The sequence below is a fragment of the Pezoporus wallicus genome, unplaced genomic scaffold, assembly GCF_028554395.1.
Source record: "Pezoporus wallicus isolate ANWC-B61680 ecotype Strahan unplaced genomic scaffold, APGP_CSIRO_Pwel_v1 contig_7066, whole genome shotgun sequence".
Taxonomy (NCBI): Eukaryota; Metazoa; Chordata; class Aves; order Psittaciformes; family Psittacidae; genus Pezoporus; species Pezoporus wallicus.
In genome coordinates, this window is record NW_026640426.1 from 403,976 (window position 1) to 425,582 (window position 21,607).

The 21,607-nt window shown below is 39.5% G+C and overlaps 1 protein-coding gene across 1 annotated transcript in view; it reads right to left on the bottom strand.

Annotated features, from left to right (window-relative positions):
* BEGAIN (brain enriched guanylate kinase associated) overlaps nt 1-21,607 on the bottom strand; it is a 161,625-nt gene that overhangs the window by 8,287 nt on the left and 131,731 nt on the right. Inside the window, 1 exon segment of the mRNA XM_057418939.1 lies at nt 483-590. Coding sequence (XP_057274922.1) covers nt 483-590 — 108 coding nt within the window.

Genomic DNA, 21,607 nt, shown 5'->3' on the forward strand with positions numbered 1-21,607 from the left:
ATCCTACCTTTTGCTAGTAAGGCTCACTTGTGCTGGGCATTTCATTTCAGTGAGCAAAGACTGAAAGATCAGAGGACCTGCAGGAAATGTATGGGTCCGTACTTAAATTCTTATGGTCAAGTCTCACTCCACATGTGTCCACATAACAGCTCTGAGCATGTGCTTCCACCAGTTTGCTGTACCAGACTGAAACTGATGGCAAAATCAATGCAGGAATACTGCCATTTCTCAGAACATTTTTTTCATCAGTTTTGTGTTTGACATAAGGAAACAAATATCAATGAAAAGTCTAAGCCCAATCCTATTGCATAAAGGATTTTGTAAATTTACAAAAAAATGGAACAATAAACATGAATTATAACCTTCAAGGTGACAAGTTACATTTTGCATAAACAATAAGAAATTATTCTTTATATTCATGGACAGTGCATGGCTTTATTTCTGAATATAGTATCAAGATGTATCCATAATTAGATACTTACATTGTCTTCTGACAACTTATCTATTGTCACCTTGGCCTCTATTAAGTGATTATTGAGTGCAATTATTTCATGGCTCAAAGCCCGTTTTTCCTCTTCATAATGTTGACCCTGTGTAGAAAATGGAGTAGTGAGTATTTTTTCTACTGTCAGAATATTTCAGAAAAAGGCCCAAAGGTTGATGTAACTCTCAAATCCAGGAAAAAGCACAACAGATCTCCCCCCTCCTTCAGCAAATGAGGCAAAGTACTTTGATAATATGCAGGTCAAATTGAACTCACATTAGGAACCTTCACAAAAGGCCATAGCTAGCCTGTGCAAAAGCATTTGATTGAGCATCAGCTATTCTTTCTTCATCACAAGACAGGGTTTCTAACTTGGAAGGGACTTGGCCTGATGTTGGCTTTTGCTACAAGAATGTTTCAGTTGTGCCATTAGGTCTCATTCTTGTTGGAGAGGTATAACAGTATTGAAAAAGGAAAGTAGCTGTGTTGGAGCCAATTTCCTTTTTAGCTGTTGGCTGCTCTGGCTGCTTTAAAACCCCTGAATGAAGTTTTTCATTTCTCAATGTGAATGTTTGCCTGATTGTAGGGTTAACACTCATTAGCAGAATGCAGCCCCCTGTGGGATAACAGGAAAACCTCTAGCTGCCCACTTATTTAATCTTGTTACCAGTAGGCTGTAATTCTTTATTATACATGCAAAGAAATCAGTAGGAAAAGTGCCAGTGGTCCATCCCATACTGTGTCCCACTTTCATATTGCAGTGTTTATTGCATTGCCTCATATATCAAAATTATTTTGAAACAATCATCCATAATCCTGCCTCCAGGCATATGTTAATGTTGAAAAGTATGGTAGGTTCTGAATGCTCCAGCTGAGATCAAGGCATCTTCTTTTGTGCTCAGAGTTGTACAAGACCATGATAACAAGAAGGTTTGCCAGTTATCTGGAGCATTGCAATAAGAACAAAAAGGAGGGTAAACTTCAGTGTACGTCCGTTTCATTCTGTGAACTCAATCCAGTGACTAATTCACAATCTCACTTCCCATTCTAAAATTGTTAAAGTAATTTGTGAAGGACTTTCTCCAGTGGGATTACTGTATTAGCTACTGAAATTTCCCAAATGCAGTATTTCTAGGGTCACACAAAAATCTTCCATTAATGCACACATGATATTGTCAGCTAATTGACAGCAATGGGAGTTCTATGTTTTGAAGTCTGAATGAATATCAAGGTTAATTATCCAGCTGCAAGGCACCATGCTTTGTTAAAGAAGGGTGACTAAATTGGAAGTTGCAACTCTTGTGCTAAGTTGCTATTTAAAGAAAAACATCTTCTCAAATGGTCTAAGCATGCCCACTGCTTGCTTTAAACAGCACAGATATGATTTAAATGTCTGTGAAGGTCTGGACTAGCCTGTGTCTATGTCAGCTTTTTTTTTAAATCTGTTCCCTGCTGTTGCAAGACCTGTGTCCTGACAGCCCAGCTGTGCCTTGAGGTTGGTTCAGGCTTGACACCTCTTCCATCCTCGTTCCCATGGATCAGATGCCCCTGCTATCTGCCTGGAGAGCTATATTATGGAAAGCCAAAGTGTGGTTTTCAGAGCTTGCAAGAGCTCCAACCTCACTGATTTTAACAAGACACATGATTTTAGGAGCTAGTATTTTAATTAGGCAGATGGACATAGTTTTATACGAAGCCCTTAACTCTTATTGATTTTGTTGTGAACTAAGAAACTAGGCACTTTGTAGACTTCCTGGACATCTGTACACCTCTGGAAATCTGACTCTTTTGAGAGTAAGACTGAAGATTATATTTTCAAAGGTATTTAGCTGCGTAATGAGGTAGACAAGTGACTAAGTACCTGGGAAAATTATGTCCCCTCAATTTTCCAAGTGATTTCATGCTTTTGAAGGATCCAGGTCCACTGAGTACAGACTTAATCTTCCAAATAGAGATTTTATCAATCCTTGCATGAAAAGTTATCAGTGACAGGGCAGCTGATTTGTAGGACTGCCTTTTGCTCTAGGTCTCTCTGGTTTCAGTATGTGTTGCTTTTGCCTAACTAAATTGAACTATATATTGACATATATTTTACAGGTCATGAAAGATCATCTGATCGATGATTTATAGTCTTCAGCAGAAAGAAACTCGTAAATAGAAGAATCGAACCTTGGATGCAGTACTTTCCATTGCTTTGAGTAATGCTGAATTTGACTGAATTATGGTTTCCTTTTATTTCAGTTATGATAACTTTTGGGCATTCTCTCTGACCGAGTGTGACTTTAAAAAATATTCTGTATTTGTTGAATGTAAAATTTACCTGATTCCAAATTTATACTCTACAGGTCTATACTCTTAGCAGATAAACACCGAACTAATGAACATCTCAGCAGTGTGGAGGAGGCAGAGTGAGAAAGAGGCCATTCCCAGTCTTCTTCACCAGTATATGTTCGCATGTGCATGTTGCTTTTGAGATTAGTGTTGTTGACATAAGCAAAGAGTCTGTCTCGTAGCAAAATGAACTGGCCTAAGGATGGAGAGGACCCTGAAAGGCTTTTGCATGTGGATCACATACTGTGTGTCCATCTTTGAAAGTTCAGGGTTTCAGATGGATTTTACTGTGGTCCAGAGGTGGCAACAAGAGAACAGAGACTTAACCCTGACACCACCTTGGAAAAACAGTGCAGCTGGAGTAGATGGTAGTGCTGGATGACTGCATTAGAAGGATTGCTGGTTACTGGGGACTGCAACTTTGAGCTCTCCAGTTCCAGTCAATCATGTTTTCAGCATCAGGTATAGATGTCAGAGAGGGATGAAAGGAGGATGGGAATCATAATATCAATGCTGTGATTGTGAGTTACAAATAGAAATGCTTATTTCACTTATAAACACTTTTGGCAGCTTCCTCTGTTTCTGGTAGCTTTTAGATGCCTGGTCCTCCTGCTCTTCCATAAGGACAGTGATGTCTCTTCTCTCCTTTTGGCACTGTTTCCTGCTCTGGAGGTGCTAACAACCTCTCTCTCAAAACTCAGTAACAGATGAAGTTAATGATGTTATTGATATGCCAATAGCTTGCAGCTGGGTTGAGGGTTCCTGAAGTCCACTCCAAAATGCCATAGCTATAGGCTGGAAAGGGCTCAGCTTCTGATGGATCTTTGTTCAGAAATCTTTGTTGAGTCAGCTCAGTGCATCTTGACCCTGCCTCCTTCCCTGGCACAGAGCCAGCATAAAAGAATACAGCTCCATAGTGTTTGACTAACATGAGAGAACTACAATCATGTGCCCACATCTGAGTCAGAACAAATGTGTACTGCTGGGTGACTCCAGCAGTACACAACCCTCATAGTAATGTTGGGAGATCCAAGCGCTCAGAGACCTTGTTCCTAGCCTGGATGAGCCTCACCGCTTACTTCTCAGATCTGATGAAAGAATTTGGTATCTGCTCTTGACAGGGGGATCAAATGATATAATAAAAGATATAATCTCTGTGTGAAACCTTGTTTTTATTATAATGTGTATCTATCATAGTGACAACATCCCTCATATATTTACAGATCCATAAAAATATAAGGTGTCACTTTCAAAAGTGTTTGGTATAATCTAATTGCTGCATCTGTTATCTGTGGCATAAACAGGGTGAAAAAAATTTTGGTAGGTTAATGCAGCATGAAATATTTAATATAGAAGTGTATTTTGGAAAGGGGCAAAAGCTGGATAAAAAGATCTTCTTTTCCTTCCTATTAGTTCATCTGCAAAGGTTCCTACTCCAGTCCTTCAGCAGAAATAGAGCAGCCTAAAAGCTGGCTGTCTCTCTGGTAATGTTTCGATCTCCCTTTAAGGTTTTCCAGCATCTGGAATTTGTCCTGCCTTAAAGCAGTGTCAGCCTATTAGTCTAGGCTAGGCTGCTTACTGTCACCTCTGTTCTCCTGTGGGAACTTTGAGATGTGTAGAGACTTTTTGAAATCAGTCTCAATTTTTCAAATGAACAATGCAGGTCTGTGGAAATGTCAGCCTTTTCAAACATGGCAAAGTAAATCTGCTCTTGATGTTCCTGTAAGGAACATTTCAATGTATAGCATTTCAATGATACAGTGAGAATAATCCAATGGTGGTAGTAGTGACCATCAAGGTATTAGTGGTCAGAAGCATTCCTTTGGAAATAGCTCTTCATAAGTAACGCTTGAATGATAGGCAAGAAGAGAGACTTGTTCGGTAATGAATACCATCCAACTGGCAAAGGTACCCCCTCCTGAATGCCTGGACAGAAGTTTACTCCGATGTTTCTGGATGCAGAATACAGGCAGAACTTTTTTCTTCACTACTGTGCTTGTCCAGGAGGAAGACAGCACTTCCAGGGGAGAAATTCCCCACCTTTTTTAGACCAGTGTAACACTGTTACCTTAGTACTTTTCTCACAGAGGACTACTCATGATGTTTTCTCTGTAAATATTAATAGGTGCTGTAATGTGCCTGCTAAGCAACTGCAATGTATTTACTGTTGTTCTGTGGATCACAGTCAGCAAACAAGTTCTTACAGGAGTATTCTTTATATAAGGTCTGCACATTTTAAGGAGGCAAATTATAATCTCATTGAAATCATCTTATGAAGGACAAAACAGTGCAGTTGCAGATGACAGAAAACCATGAGGAGCAGCTGATACACCAGAGGATTGTGCTGCCATCCAGAGGGACCTCAACAGGCTGGAGAAATGGACTGACAGGACCCTCATGAAGTTCAACAAGGAGAAGTGAAGAGTTCTGCATTTGGAGGAACAAACCCATACACTGATGTATGCTGGGCCCCACCCAGCTGGAAAGCAGCTTTGCAGAAAAGGACCTGGACCAGGTGGACATCAAGTTGAACATGAACCAGCAATGTGCTCTTGCTGTGGAGAAGGCAAAAGGTAACCAGAGCTTCATTAGAAATGTTGCCAGCAAGTTGAGGGAGATGACCCTTCCCCTGTACTCAGCACTGGTGTAGCCACACATGGAGCACTGTATCTAGTTGAGGTCCTGAGTACAAGAGAGACATGGACATATTGGAGAGAGGAACCAACAAATAGCCAAGAAAGTGATTAAAGTATTGGAGCATCTCTGTTATGAGGAAAGGCTAAGACAGCTGGGACTGCTTAGACTGTAGAAGACAAGGCTCAGGGGGGTCTCATCAATGTGTATAAATCCTGAAGAGAGGGTAGAAGGCAGAGCCAGGCTCTTTGAAGCTCTGCCTAGTGATAGGATAAGAAGCAATGAATGTAACTAAAACGCAGGAGGTTCCCCCTGAACACCAGGAAATAATTTTATTGTAAATGTGACTGAGCATTGGGAAAGGTTGCCCAGAGATCTTGTGGAGTTTCCATCTTAAGAAATAGTCAAAAGCTATCTGGATGCGGTCCTGGGCAATCTTCTCTAGGTGTTTGAGCAGAGGGACCGAACAAGATAACCTCCAGAGGTCCCTTCAACCCTCAACCATGCTGTGATTCTGTGAGTTCTGTAACAAATTATTGCCACCATATTTCATTTGACTGCTGTGATAACTAGTATTCAGCATCTGGGGTTGTTACAATGTATGGTATTTTAAAATCCTGTTATTAGCAAATAATGAAATCTGCCATAGAAGTGAATGTTCCTGTTGTTATTCAAAGATTGACTATATAATTAAGACATCACTAGGTTGTAATAAAATAGGGAACAAGTATGCATTGAATATGGCATAATTTTATTTATATTTTTTCCTGGTATTCCATTGAGACTTCAAACAGACTTCAGGTTAGACATGGTGCATGTGAATTCATATCTTCTGGAGGCAGTGAAGCAGCATCTAATTATTGCTGATAGTTATACAAATAATGGAGTATGAGAGTGTTTTATCTATCACAAAGAAAGGGCACTCAGATGCTCCATCCATGCTCAGTGACAGTTCAGTGACAATACTTCAATGATGAGTAAGGATGAATTTGTTTTATAGCATCTGTCAGTGCATATCTCAGATCCTGCCGAGAAATAAATAAAGTAGTTGTCCCCTGTGGAACTGAAAGTTGGGAGAGTATGTAATAGTCTCTCCCACCAGGTGTGGAAAATTTCTTTGTTAGAGAGGTAAGAATGTAGCTTTGTTCAAGCTTATGTGCTCTCTTCTTTCCATCCAGCTGTGTCATGGTCTCTGCTGAGCAAGGTACAGTTTTGAAATACAGTCCTCAAACCAAGAGACCTCTTAGCTTGCTGGCAGTGTCTTAAATAGAAACCAGGCTGGTGGAGGGATGACTTGGCCAGGAGTGTATCCAACAATGTAAAGAAAACAAGAATTAGAAAAGTTGTAGTGGAAATAAAACCTTTTATCTGTCGTAACTTACTGTTAACAGCTTGCACTATTTACAGTACTTCCCCATAGACCATATGCATATCATGTTTTATCAATTGGCTCATAAAAAAGCAAAATACGGTTTAGATTTCCAGATATTACTGGATATTCTCTGCAGTTGTTCTTGACTTTTAGCATTACTGCATGTTAGTTTCAGCTCTGCAGATCTTCATGTTAATATGACAGATTATACATTTATGTGTGTGCACGTTTATGGATGCTTTGGAGCTATATAAGTGTATCTGCCAGTTAAGAGCCTAGCTATGCATATCCCCTACTAAAAATCACTTGCACCCATGGGCAGAAACTATGATAAAAACAACAACCTGACAAGTTGAGAACAGGTAAGAATAATGAAAAGACGTTTGAGTAAATAATGAAACTGCATCAACTGATACCAGTTCATAACATAATCCTTGAGGTGCAGGATTTGATGCTGATCATTGGTTGAGAGCACCATTTACTGTTTATTGCATTTTTGGTTTTAGTTCTTTGTATAATGGTCTGATTTTGGTTTAACAGTAAAATGAGTATCGAAAGGAGCTGTTTACTTACACACTCACTAAACCCACTAGTCAGTTTAAGAATGTGCCTCTTTACAAGCAACTAGAGAGACAAATATTTAGCTAATTTATGAGGTAATGCTTTGTCAAGTTACAAAAAAACTCCTGCAGGAATATGTAGGGACATATGCAGAGGCTGTAGGAGCATCCTGACTGGTTTTCATAATATGCCACTGTCTCATTTTGCTTCCCACTGCAGTAATCCCCAGAACACCCATCCTTGTCTCAACACCTCTTCTTAATGTTAATAGAGCCTGACTTTCAGGAATGCTGTTACATTACAGTAAGGAGTGACTAATCTATTATATTTATTCTATGCTATATTACATATTTATTTAAAGTGATTTTCTGTTTCCAAGCTGCCAAGGGTGCAGGCAAGGCTGAACTCTTCAGAGACAAATATATGACATTAGGATTTTAAAATGCTTTTTTTTCAGGGAGGGTCAGAGAAGATATGCTGTTGATATGTCTTGTGCCTAAGGCTTTACCTACTGCAAAAATCTGTGTTGTGTTGGAGTCCTTCCATGTGAAAAAGAGTGGCAGGAACATTATTCCAAAGTGACAGGCCTTTCTTATGGTGAACATACGGAATAAAGGGAAGTGAGAGTTGTATGAGCCTTGGGTTGGCTCAGGAAAAGACTCAATTGTCTGCCCTTGCCATAGATTAAGTTTTTTTAATTTTGTAATTTTACCTAAAAGCTCATCAAAATAATTAAAAATAATTATATGGTCATAGTGAAATGAAAGGAATAGAGGCTTCAACTGAGCTACTGTAAAGAGCAAAATGTTTAGTAAAAAGAAAAAGAAGTTATGTGACTGAGTAGAGAAAGAAAACTATCATTACTGCAGGCCACACGAAGTAGGCTCATCAAGCTTGCAGCTTGAAGCTGTCATTCTAATGGCTGTTTGATGCTCAAATTTACTAGCCATGGAAATTACTGGAGAAAGGTTATTGCTTAGACTCTGCTTAAATGGACTGTGAAGAGAAAGATGCGTTAATTACTCTGAGTAAAGAAATAAAATGGCTTAGGAAGGAGAAGATAGGATTCTGAACTTTGGACTCTTATATAATTCATATTAATTGCAGATCATTTTAATATGCAAGTGAGTTCTAATTAGAGTTGAGTACCTAAGCAAGGGCAATTTCCCAACCAAAACTAAGGATAGACTATTTACAGTACTTTGCTCTTTAATATTTTGTTCAGCTCTAGGAATTTTTAAATTCACATTTCCTGTCATCTTTTGACATTTTTTCTTAATAATTAGTTGGGTAGAAGAAAAAATAAACTCCCCTCCCTTTCCCCTTGTAATTGCTGTCTTAAAATAACTGTTCAGCTAAATGCTCTCTCTTGGGAATTAAGATACTTCTCTCAGAAAAGTTTGCTCTGATTTATCACACTCCTGTGACAAGACTGACTTTTCCTCTCTAGGTTTATACTTGCCCTTGAGTGCACAATATTCATTTCTGCAGTGAGGACTTGTGCAGAGCAAGATTCGTTTCCAGGCCCTGCTTGGTGGTGCCTGACCAGCTCAGAGCCAGTCCCAACAGGTCTGCTGTGCTTGCAGCTCTTGTCACGATAGTGATCCTGGTATTAGTCTGATTGCTATATTATTGGCATCCTGCAGGCTTCTGTCTCCTGACTACCCCAGGTCACATCTAGGGCTCTTCCTCTTGTTGAATTCAGCTCTTATAAACATGTCCACATCCAGTGTGTCTGCACCTTTATATTCTGCTCATCTCTAAAATCTGTTTAATATACACTGGGATATTGATTGGAAAGATTTGGTAAGCTGGCTGAAAAACTGCAAGTCAGTAGAGAGAATAAACATCATGCACTTTTTTTTTTTCCTGTGTGAATTGGTCTCTCCTTTTTTTATTAAAAAACATCTCTGCTATTTACTTTGTGAAATCTCATGATGTGTAAAGCTATTTAAGGTTTGGTGGGGTTTTTTCTCCCCAGTCAATCTCAGGTCCTTGAGGACAGTCTAAGAGAATCCCTATAAGCTCTTTTCAAGGCAGATCAGGGAAAGTTCATTAAAGTAAAATGCTCTGTTCAAATATCCAGGCACTCAGATCCTGCTAAATAGTGTCTTTTGGAATCATAACAATTCAAACTGCCATAACCAAGTGTAATGGCTGTATTAAATAACTAGTGTGAAAAAAGACCAAAAAAAAAAAAAAAAAAAGGGAAAGAGTCATTATGTAAATTGCTTGAACAAAGAGAGAATTTTGCTTCCAGTCCTGCTAAAATATTACTCAAATCTTCTCTGCTTCCTAATGCAGTTCTCTGCAGAGCTGTTTTAGTGGTAGGTTTTGTAGGGCTTTGTTTAAATGGGTTTAACTGTGCCTCTTTGGAATTGCTGAGATACTCTGGGTGGAGAGGTAGGCAGGAGTATGCTAGAAAGCTGAGGTGAAGTTTGCTGCATGGTTGTGGTCACATACGGCTTTGTCAGGTAAGTCGCATTTGATCCTCATATTAGGGCCACTGTTTCTGCTGACTACTATTTGAGGAGTAAACTATTCCGGTATAAGGAAAGGCTGCAGAATGGCTCTCCCAATGTAATGATTAAGATTTACTATACAGGAAGTGCAACACTTCCTCCCCATCTGACTGCTGGGATCAAATCCAAGGAAAAGAAAACACATATTTTTATGAAAGAATTTGCTCCTACAAGCAGATAGGAAACTCACTGCTGTATGTTCCCTGTGTTGCCATTCACGGTGGTCACTTGAACTGCTGCCTGCAGAGTTTGAGTAGATGAAACTCTTTTTGGTCAAGAGAAACATCATAACCTTTCTTCGACTGTCTTGTTTGAATCGGCTCTACTCTCATCTGTGCCATTTCAGAGCTACACTGGAATTTCATTTGTGTCCTGAACTATTCTGTATTATACTGTAACTCCACAGTCCTTTTTTTCAGTCATGATTTTGCTTTAAAAGTGCTTTGCTGCCACACTGCATTTCATGGCACATCAGATATGCTGGCACAACTTTCTTGTCATCTTGAAAGCCAGGCTGATGAAAAATAACCCTTTAAAGTGGAAAACCCCCTTTGTTTTGTAAAGAGATCTTTTCAGCTATCTTTGCCATTAAAGAAAGCATACAAGGATTCAATACCTTCAGTATTTCTTCGTGGCATTCAGAGATCTGGCTCACAGACTGAATACTGTCCTGTACTATCTCAGAATTCAGTTTTATTTCACCCTAGAGCTTTGCAAAAATTTGAATACTGTGATTTCAGTGATATCATTTATCATAGTTATATTAAGTGTCTAAGGTATTATTTTCATAGCAGCTTATGAATATTAATACTCTCTTCAGCAGAGGCTAAGGCAGGCCTTCCCTTTATTTATATGTCTGGAGGGTCGTTAAGTCTAAGCCAGTCACCTTCCTGCCTTCTTTCAGTCAGCATAAAGATTTTTTCAAAGCATGAAATTTCTCATTGTATAGTGATTTCTTTTTTTCTTTTTTTGTTTTTTTTTCAATTTTGAGAATTGTCAGAGGAACAGCTCTTCAACAGTGTCTGTTTTTCTCCATTGGCTGACAGAGATGTTGAGGATAATAATGCTTCAGACATTTACTTGCTAAATAGAGAACTAGCTTTTAGATACCTAAAACCAGGTAAAATGAAGCTTACTGTAAGTAACTAGCTCAATGGCATACAAATCATGTTTGGCAGAGGAAATGACTGAATCTCTATCCCCATATCTCCTAAGACATAAGTCTCATAATTCATGAGAGGCTTGCTTTTCTGGGTCTGTAACTGTCCCCAGGGAAGAGCAGTGTGAAGGGATTTTGCAACTAATGTGAATCTAGCTGAGACAGACTTTCAGTAAGTTGATTGGAAATAACTTGTTGCCAGATTTAATGAGAAAACCTCAAGAAATAGAGAATATGCTACTTCCCTGGGTAGCAGAAGCTCTATGTCTCAGCATTTGCAAACACTTTTCCCTATTTGAACAGGTCTGGATCCTGAGTGTAGTCATCGTTCTTGCTTTGTCTGATTATAAAGCTGTCTGATATTTAGCATTTTCTCCCTGTAAAGACACTTGTACAAGTCAGTCATCTTTCTTCACTACACTGAGTTCCTTCAGTCTCTTGCTGAGGCAGCTTCTTTAATTGTCAGTCTCACTTTTCAGTTGTCAAGCAGCTTGAGTGATTTTCCACACCCTTTAAAAAAATGTAAATATCAGAACTTCATCCACTGTCTTCAAACCAGATTTTCTCTTGTCTGAAACTGTGGCAAAATTATTATTCTAATATACTCACTTTTTCCATGGTTATACAAATACTATTTTTGTTGTCCTTGTCATGGCATGCTGCTGGGAGCTCATCTTGATTTGTTCAGCCAGTCTGACTTTCAGAGTCACTGACCTTTCCTGAGTTTCTGCATTTCAGTGTATGACCCCCTCCTTCCTCCACTTCCTGCTTTCCATTTTTTTGATATGGTCTGCAAAGCACCTCATAGATTTTATGCTTCTAGGTGTTTGTGGGAAAACATGTTTTGACTGAATGGGCAAATGTATTGAAAGGGACTGGTGATTCTGAATGATTTTTTTTCTATCACCAATTAAGAATGTTGCTAATCCTTTTTGTCTCATTTTATCAGCAGTAATTTCATGTTTACTTTAAAGAAACTGTTGGAAACACTGAATAAGACTGAGAACTGTATCAATCACTGGGCTGTCCTGATCCAGTCCTCTGAAAGGACTCTTTTATAATGGAAATACCCCAGTGCCTGCTACTTTTTTAATGTGGCTTTTTAGTAATTCTGCAACCCATCTACTAACTGATTTTGATAGTGTATTACAATAGTTTTATTATCACAGTCCTATGAACTGGTGCTTGTCATGTCTTACTATCCAAGTATATCTACCTGTTTGGCTTTGATAAAGAATTTGTGGTTTATTAACAATTTTCATAAAAATCTGTTGACTTCCATTATTTATACTCCTGTGATTTACTTTTTTAGTAGCTAAATGTCATAAACAATCAGTTTGCATTTTGTACTACCTCTATTTACCCCATTCTATGCTTGATCTCTTGGATGTTAGTGCAGACAAGCTATTTTCCACCTCTCAGAATAATCCCAGCATTCCGAGACTTATTTAAAATAAACATCAGTTTGACACATTAATGAGTATTTTTAATGTAGCATGGAATAGGAAGCTGGGAATCTGCTCAGCCAGTTCTTTTAAGACTCTTAGGTGGAAGCTTATGTAGGCTGCTCTTTTCTAAAACAATATATTTTTTGCAAGTGTTCCCTAAGACATATTGCTCAACATTTTCTGTAGTTTTCATTGAATTTGGAAGTTGGATTGCAATTGGTAGTAAAAGAATGTTCTGGCCTAAAGCAAAGTGTGTCACAAGATCTCTGGCCTCTTCTAAGAGCACCTAAATGAAGAGGAAAGAGGATCAACTGGTTTCTGTCCTACGTGGCAAAGCAAGTGGCATGAATCACCCCAGTTAGGTCAGAAGGAGGTATTTTCGAGCACTGCTTACAGTAGTGGCTTTGCAAACCTAGTGTAAGAACATTGCAATTACAGTGTAATCAGGAGGGAGCTGCTTCACTTTTGGAAAACACAGGCCTACAGAACCAAGACAGAAATTTCCCCAGTATTATTGACCCTGAGGTTTGAGGTAGAACAGCAGAAGCATTTAGTATATATCTGGGTGTTACACTGAGTAGCATCAGAGTTGGAAACTCTGTCTGTAATGAGTTTTTCAGTCTAACCTTTACACACTTGTTTCTTTTCTTTTTTACTGTGCTGTTTGTCAAGTGACATTCTTTTCTTTTTTACTGTGCTGTTTGTCAAGTGACATTGCTCTGAAAGTTAATTACTGCTTATAACTAATTAATTTACTTTCAGACACAGCTTTCTAGGAAAAAAACAAGACCCAAAAGCATACCAAACCACAAAACTTCCTGGTAAACACACTATGTTAAAGAAGTTAATTATTTTTAATTTGCTCTTTCGTTAATCTGGATTTTTTCCTTTCTCTAAGGGATGGTCATTCAGTCATGGATGCCAAAATCATTTGGCAGCTATTTCTTCCTGCCAAGGAAATATGACCAGGCCTGGGGATCTGAAAGGTAAACTATTCTCTGGCATTCAAAAAATGAGATTTACATGGCATAACCAGCAATACTTTTCTCACTGTGAAGAGTAAGACTTTATTAGCCTATGGGAAACATAAATTTTGGGCAGGAATTTAGGCCCCAAATCTGTTGGAAAAGGAAGGAAAAAGAATAGACTTGTGCTTGAAAACAGTGCTGTTTGATGCCTATGGCTTTGATCTCAGAAAAGAACTTTTGGGGTACTCTTTATAATCATAAAGTTTGGGAAGGAATGGGAAATATTTGTCAGAGAATACCACCACAAAATTAAAGGATGGAGGCCAGGACTGAAAGCATTGCTCTAGAAAAGTCCTCCTGTTTCTTGCCTTCTGATTTCTTCCTCCCTCCATCTTGTTCAAAAGTATTTCTAGGAATATGAATTTAAAATCAGGGAAAATTTTGATTTAAGTAGTCTGACTTTGTCCTCAACTTGTAGTTTATGACTTGCTTTATTGGCTTCTGTTTTCCTTGTATTTCCACATTGTTCTGTTTGAACATATCCTCCACACAACATAATATATTGCATGTCCTAGTTGCCTTCAGCACTGACATCTAACATGCTGGTCCTTTTCTACATGTTCCTGTCATAACATTTTATGCTTTAAGAATAGAAATATAATTTCCTATTGAGTAACTGAGGTCTTTTTGTTTAGAGAAATATGCTAATGTAGAAGGACACTGAAGAGCTGTCTTAATTCTCATTAGTGATAAAAAAATTGAGTCAAGGCTTTAGACAAAATCTCTGATTGTATAAAGGGTTCTTTTATCCTAATTTTTAGCTTTGGCTTTAAATCTTAACAAGCATTCTCTCTGTTCTGCCATTCCAAAATAAGAGAATTGTTTCTCCATATGTGAGTATATGTAAGGCTACAAAGAGGCTAAACTTCAGGCAACCTGAAAGGTAAAAAGTAGTGTTGAATGCCTTTTCACTGCTCTCAAGTTTCATCAGAAGTCATAGGAGTGATTCATAAAGGTAAGGAGGTCAAATACATTCTGAATCAAAACTTTAAAAAATCCCTTTTTGTAACCTGCTCTGGTAGGAAAAGGTCCCTACCACATGCGTGGTCCAGAATCTAGCCCCAGTTAATGACTTAAAGTAGCAAAACTACAGCTTGGTTCCCTCTCAATGTACCTGTTATAGCTGTAGGAAAAATAAAAAACAATCCTAATATAGATATTTTTACATGTGTTACAGTATAATTTAGTACAGGTAGGTAAGAGGGAAAAAAAGCAAACCTTTCATTGCAGGAATGGAAGATCTATACTGTTTAAACATCATCACAGCCTGTTCTAACTGTTGTGGTAATAAAACTAGGCACTCTTGGGAGGTACAGAAACACTTCCTACCTCTCTGGCATGATTTCAAAGTCCATATTTTCCAGCAGATTAGATACAGAAGGTTGACTGAAAGCAATGTTCTAATTGCGATTTGATAGCTAACAAAAATGAAACTTAAGAACTGGCAGGAAGTGCTGTGTCAGATTATTGGTTCTCTAAATCTGTCTTGTGTGAAAATCCATCCATTCATAAATAATGTAGATAACCCAGTAAAAAAAACGCATTTTTTAATGGGTTTTCTATGAGCAAGAAGACCACTCATCAACTCATCTGATCCATCTCACTCATGCCATTTACTTTTCAATCAGCAATTACTGTGTTTGAAGAATACATATTTTTTTTCAATTGGTAACTGATAGAAAGATCCTGCAGAAAGCTGGCTAGTGTTTTGTGAGATGCTTGTTACCTAGTTAAAGAAGGCTGAGTCTGTACATGTCCCCGGCATGACCCAGTGCAGTAAGAACCCCCTAGAGGTGTCTCACTGGTCCATGTAGCAGAAGGTCATTAGCGGAGCAGCATGTCTACTCACTCCTTGGGTTTGGCATTTTGTGAAAGCTTTGAGCTGTGGTGGGCTGCTCTGAATGGCCATATGAGTCTGTCCAGTCTTCCCTGGGAAAGCACTGGTAAGGGTCACCCCACATCAGCTTCAGTAAGAAGAAAGGCTGCCACTGATTTGGGCCTAGAGTCATATCATTGACATAAATGTGAATGGGAGCATGAGGACTGTAGGAGAAATGGAAATGAAAAATAAAAGTCTAACAATGAGATCTTTAAACTACAACATGTACAGGGACTTCCCCCAAAGCATGAAGTGCCCTTGCAGAGCTGCCTCGTTGCTTTGCAGACTGGAAAGACCTGTCACATCAGGAGAGACGCTGCAGCTGAATAAGACAGCCTGATCTGCTCCCTGTTTAACAACCAGTGCAACTAAGAAAAGCCAGCGATGTATGATACTAGTAGGCAACTCTCTCCTGAGGAGTTGGAGGCACCCATCTGCCAGCCTGATATGCTCTCTAGAGAGGTGTGCTGTGTACCTCATATCAGGGGTGTCACAAAGAGATCACGAAGCCTTGTACAGTCCACTGGCTGATATCTGCTGCTGTTGTTTCACAGCCAGGAGTCTGAGGAGTATCAAAAATGATTATAGAATCCTGAGAGAGGTGGTAAGGGACTCTGGAGTGCAGGTAGTTTTTTACATCAGTCCTCATGGTCAAAGGAAAGGGTTTGAAAGGGCCAGTTAAATCTGGGTAATCAGTACAATGGCTACAGGACTGGTGCAACAATCAGGGGTTCAGCGAATTAGACGATGGGACTTACTTTGAGAAATATGGTCTGCTGGGGGCTGATGAGCTCCGTCTGTCAGAGAAGAGGAAGAGTGTCTTCAATCATACGTTTTCCAGACTAGTGAAGAAGGCTTTAAACTAAAGCTGCTGGAGGAGGGAAAGATAAATCCATCCCACTCTTATCACTTTAATGCCAGTGGCAGCAGTAGATGCCTAGAGCTTGGAGAGGGATTTCAGGTCTGCAGGAGAGTACCTGAAGTGCAGTGCAAAGGACTTCAGCCACTCCAGCCAATAAGTCAGCTTCATTGGTGACCCAACATAAGTGCCTCTATGCAAATGCACATAGCATGGCGAATAAACAAGAAGAGTTAGAGACGTGCACGCACCTCCAGGGCTGTGATTTTATTGGCATCATGGAGACATGGTGAAGTGGTTCCTGTAACTGGGGTGTTGGAATGGAATGGTACAGGTTCTTCATGAAAGACAGGCAGAGGAGATTAGGAGGGGGTTTTGTCCTCTATGTCAGTGACCATCTGCGGTGTATGGAGCTCCACTCAGTAATGAATGAGGAGCTGACTGAGAGTTTATGGGGCAGGATTAAAGGGAATACAGAGTCAGGTGACATTGTACTGGAGGTCTGCTACAGGCTGCCTGACCAGGAAGACTGAGCAGATGAATCCCCTGTAGACAAACAGGAGCAGCCTCATGTTCACAGCCCTGTTCCTCATGAGGGACTTCAGCCACCCCAATATTTCTTGGAGGGACAACACAGAAGGGCATAAACAAACCAAGCGATTCCTGGAATGACTGATGATAACTTCCTTCTCCAAGTGACAAAGGAGCCAATGAGGAGAGGTGCTATGCTAGACTTTGTTCTCACCTACTGGGGGGGAAACATGAAGCTCAAGGGCTGCCTTGGCTGCAGTGATCATGAAGTGGTGGAGTATTATGGCAGCAAGGAGGGCACACAACAAGCTTGGCACCCTGGACTTTAGGAGAGCAGAGAATGGCCTTTTCAGGGATTTGCATGGTAGAGTACCATGGGATAAAGCCCTGTAGGGAAGAGGGGCCTAAAAAGCTGCATAATATTCAAGGATCACCTCCTTGAAGCTCGGGAATGATTCATTCCAACAGAGAGGCAGTCAGGCAAAAACACCAGAAGGCCTGCATGAATGAACTCCTGGGCAAGCACCATGACAAAAAGAAAGCCTACAGAGAGTGGAAGGCAGGTAGCCTGGGAGGAATACAAAGAAACTGTTCAAGCTTTCAGGGATCAGGCTGGGGAAGTTAAAGCTCCAGTAGAATTAAATGTGGCCAGGGACATCCTTGACAAGAGAAGCTTCAGTAGTCATGTTTGTGATAAAAGGAAGACTAGGGTAAATGTGGGCTCTTTCCAGAAGTAAAAAGGAGACCTGATTATCCAGGACATGGAGAAGGTTGTGGTACTCAATGACATTTTGCCTTTGTCGTCTCTAGCAAGTAAGTGCTGCATTCAAACCACTCAAATTCTTTACTGCAGAGGTGATGAGACTGTCACAGGTTGCCCAATGAAGCTGTGGGGGCCCCATCCCTGGAAGTGTTCAGGGCCAGGCTGGATAGGGATTTGAGCAGCCTGTTCTGGTGGAAGGTGTCCCTGCTCATGACAGGAGGTTTGAAATTACATGATCTTTAAGGTCCCTTCAAACTCAAACCGTTCTATGATTCTATTTTATTTGTCATTATTTATCACTGTCAGAATTGAGAACCTTAATGTATTCTTTATAGGAAGAAAATCTCCTGAATTATGCACCAGCCAAAAATGTTCCTACTACAGGTGACTCAGCTTCTCTATGCATTATTTAGAGTCCTGTGATATCAGTCTGCTGCTAACTGCAATCTATACCACTCTTTTCCACTGGTGTGTTTTTATGAATCCCTAATTCTAATTGCAATCATTGGAAACAGTCCTACTAATGGACTTCTACAGTATGCATTCATCTTCATCTAGCTTTGTTTCTTTCTCTAGCAATATTTTAAATATCAAGTAGAACTGATGGTGACTCCTAATTTTGGAGAATGAAAGCTGAAATTATATTTGCATTTTTAGTCTAAGAAAAGACATTACAAGAACATCAAAGCTCTGTGCGAGGAGATTATCTGGAAGATGTGGAGCACCATGAGAACAGAAAGTTAAGATGCTCAAGAGTTCTGTGAATAGGAAGGAAGAGATGGAAGCAAAACTTTACAAGTGTTTAAACTATATGTCATGTCAGATCCTTATATCCTGATTCTGATTGTTCGGTATTTTTTGTGTTGATGTGATGTAGATGCAGAAGAAAGGCTTGAGTTATGGCTTCTTTTCAAGCTTCAATCAGAAAATCACAGACCAAAACCCACACAGTCTCTTACCCTTTCAAGAACTTCTACATTTCTAGAAGATGTTTATTTTTGTCATTGTTGTTCTAGTGTTACATAAATAAAGTGGCTTGAACATTTAGATATATTAAGGGATTTTCTCTAAGGTTAGTTTTCCATTATTCATGTGTTTCTAAAAGATTTTTTTCAAATTGTCACCATAAAAACTCTCTTCTGTATTACAAAATGCAATGGAAAAAATAGAGCTTTAAAATAAAATTTTCTCTCCAGGCTTAAAACTGGAAAACATTACTCTGTGTTCATAACATGAATGAGACACACAACATTTCTTTTAAAAGAGGATGAAAATCGAATAGTCTCATTGGGAAATATTATTATGTCAAAGCAGATTTGATGAGAGAACCATTTTATCATACAACTGGTGAGGATAAACAGGAATTTCCAAATTAAAAAGCAGCGTGTGTGTGAGTAAAATCCCTCCAACCTGAACCTTTTCATAACAGTGATGTTAATTCTTCTCCTCCCTCCTCTCCTCTCCCAAGTCCCTCTTATCTGCTGGATAAGAGTCAGAATTGAAAATCCAGTCAGAATATTCATTTTTCATCTCCTTAATTACATGCAACAGTAGTTCTCAATGATACCTACTATCAGGTCCCATTCTTAAAGTTACTCGAAGTTACTCTGTATCTGAACCTGTGCAGAACCCTGAACGCCCCACTGTTCTGGTATTTCTAACTATGAAAAACCAAGGGTTAACAAGTACTGCATATGCTCCTGCTCCCTCAGGTTGAGCACAAAGGAAATTCAGTGGTTAGATCTGGAAAATGAATGGCCTGAGAGTGATGAGGATCTAACTAATACTCCTGCTTTCTCAAATGCCTTTTGAGATCAGGACAAATAAAATGTATTTTGCCCTTTAGGAAGAACTAAAAATAATTAAAGTCAATTATGACAGTAATACTGAAAGAAAAAGTCCAGGTGCCATATGGTGGTATGGCGTATACAAACAGTGCAAAGACGATCAAACACTGAAGTGAATACAAATTTACTGCTGGGTTGCTACTGCATTCCCTAATATTGCAGTAGTGCCTGGGAGCCTTATTCATGGACCATGCCCACAGTTAGGAGCAAAATGCCATGCAGAGAAAAAAAAATTAAGCGATCCCAGTGTCAGTGGGGATCATTGTAAGCCTCAACCACTTAAACATATTTCAGCTAAATCCTATGTTCTTGTAGATATGAGCCTGGTTTTCTTTGTTAAGAAAACCTTTTCGGATTTGAGCTATTATATCTGCATTATTCCTTTGGATTCACCCTTAAAGGATGACTCTTGCCAAAGACATACAATTCGCAGACCTCTTCACATGGTGGAAAATCTGGAATGTTTCTAATATGTCAGCTAACGTACACATTTCGTGTAAACAACGCTCAAAGAGTGATGGTGGAGGCTGCTGCCTTGCACAGGAGATGCTGTCATGGAGATGTTGATGATTACCTAAAAACGTAATTAAATGGTAGTATTCAGAAGAAGAGAAATTACCTTTTATGTTCTATTTTAGGACCTGTTTCTATGTCTTTGGATATAATTCTGTATCAAATTCTGTGCTGGTAATTCACGGTATCTACTCTTAGCCTTCATCATTGCTTTACTTTCTCTCCCACCAGCAACTCCTCTTTGTAAACAGCCAACCCCTGTCACTTTTGCTTTAGCCAGACTCAGCCTGCAGCCTGCCAGCTTTCAGCTGACTCCCTGACTTCTGTTAAATATCAAGGAAACAAGGACCCTTTTTCACTGGCTTAGATTATTTTAGTTGTAAGCTCTCAGTAGGCCTTTATTTTAATTTCTGGCACAGAACATGATGCCTGAAAGAGTATATGATAAGAAAGAAAAGTCATCATCTGCTGAACAATCACCACACTCAAGTATATATATCCAAGGACAGTAGCCCTGCAACTGCAGACCACCTATGAAAATTTGGCCTTGGCCTCTGTGAGGCACAAAGGTCTTTGAAAATCTGGCACTACACATATAAATGTATTGAATACAGAGCAATGCAGAGAAAATGCCCAATTCACAAAGAGAAATGCTTGAGGCTAACGGTGCATTGTGCTAGAAATGACCCTGTGCGCTAGTCACAATCCTTGCTAGTGCAGGGAGCTGTGCTGTAAATCCTAAATGTAAACTGATCGGCATCAACGTAGCTGAGCAGTTTAGCTGCCCTTAATAAAAGTTGTTCTAGTCCTCTAGGGATCTGCAACCTTTGTTAATATTCAGGATAAATTTATTAATGGTTAGTGTCTATCCATTTGTTATTGTAGCAGCAGTGTCTTTTAGTTTAAATAGCTCTTAGCTTCTGCTAAGTTTATAGAAACTTAGACTGATGAGTTTATAGAAAGCAATCAGAATCCTCACAACTTTTATTCTCTTAGGCTAAACAAGACAGCATCTTTTAATCTCATTTCAGAAGATAGATTCTTCATTTCCTTGATTATTGTAGTCCTGTTACAGACAGAATTAATCTTCCTTGCATCTGGGTGCCCAGGACTGCATATTGTATTCCAGATGGCCTCATCATGGTCTTGTTCTCTAAAAATGCCTCACAAGGGACATCTGAAACCAAATTGCTTTTCCAGCTATGATTGAATAATCAACCCAGAATTTTCTTCTTTTCTGGCACCTCCAATGGGTGGTCGCTTATTTGTAACAGACTCTTTTCATTAGTTTCTTGGCCATAGCTTTGTCCTGCCTACAGGTGGCCACATACCTGAGTAAACTTTTGAAGCACAAGGGCCTTGCTGCTCATGTAGTTACTGGAGTAACACAGCCCGTCGTTCTAAGAAGCTGACAGTGGTTAAACTGATGCTGGGAGTGTCTGTCCTTCCCTGTTGACTATAGAAGGAACATGGGAATATCATGTTCCTAAACTGGGTTACTTGGTTAGGTGGGCTTAATCTGGCCCTTTGCCAGAGTTGTAGTGTGTGCTGCAGAATTTCATCTTGCTCCTATGACCCAGGGGCATCCATTCTCTCATATGCTCTCCAGTTCCCACCATGGGAGCATATATGCTGGAACTGATGCAGGACAAGTGATCACTGATTGTAAAAAGGTC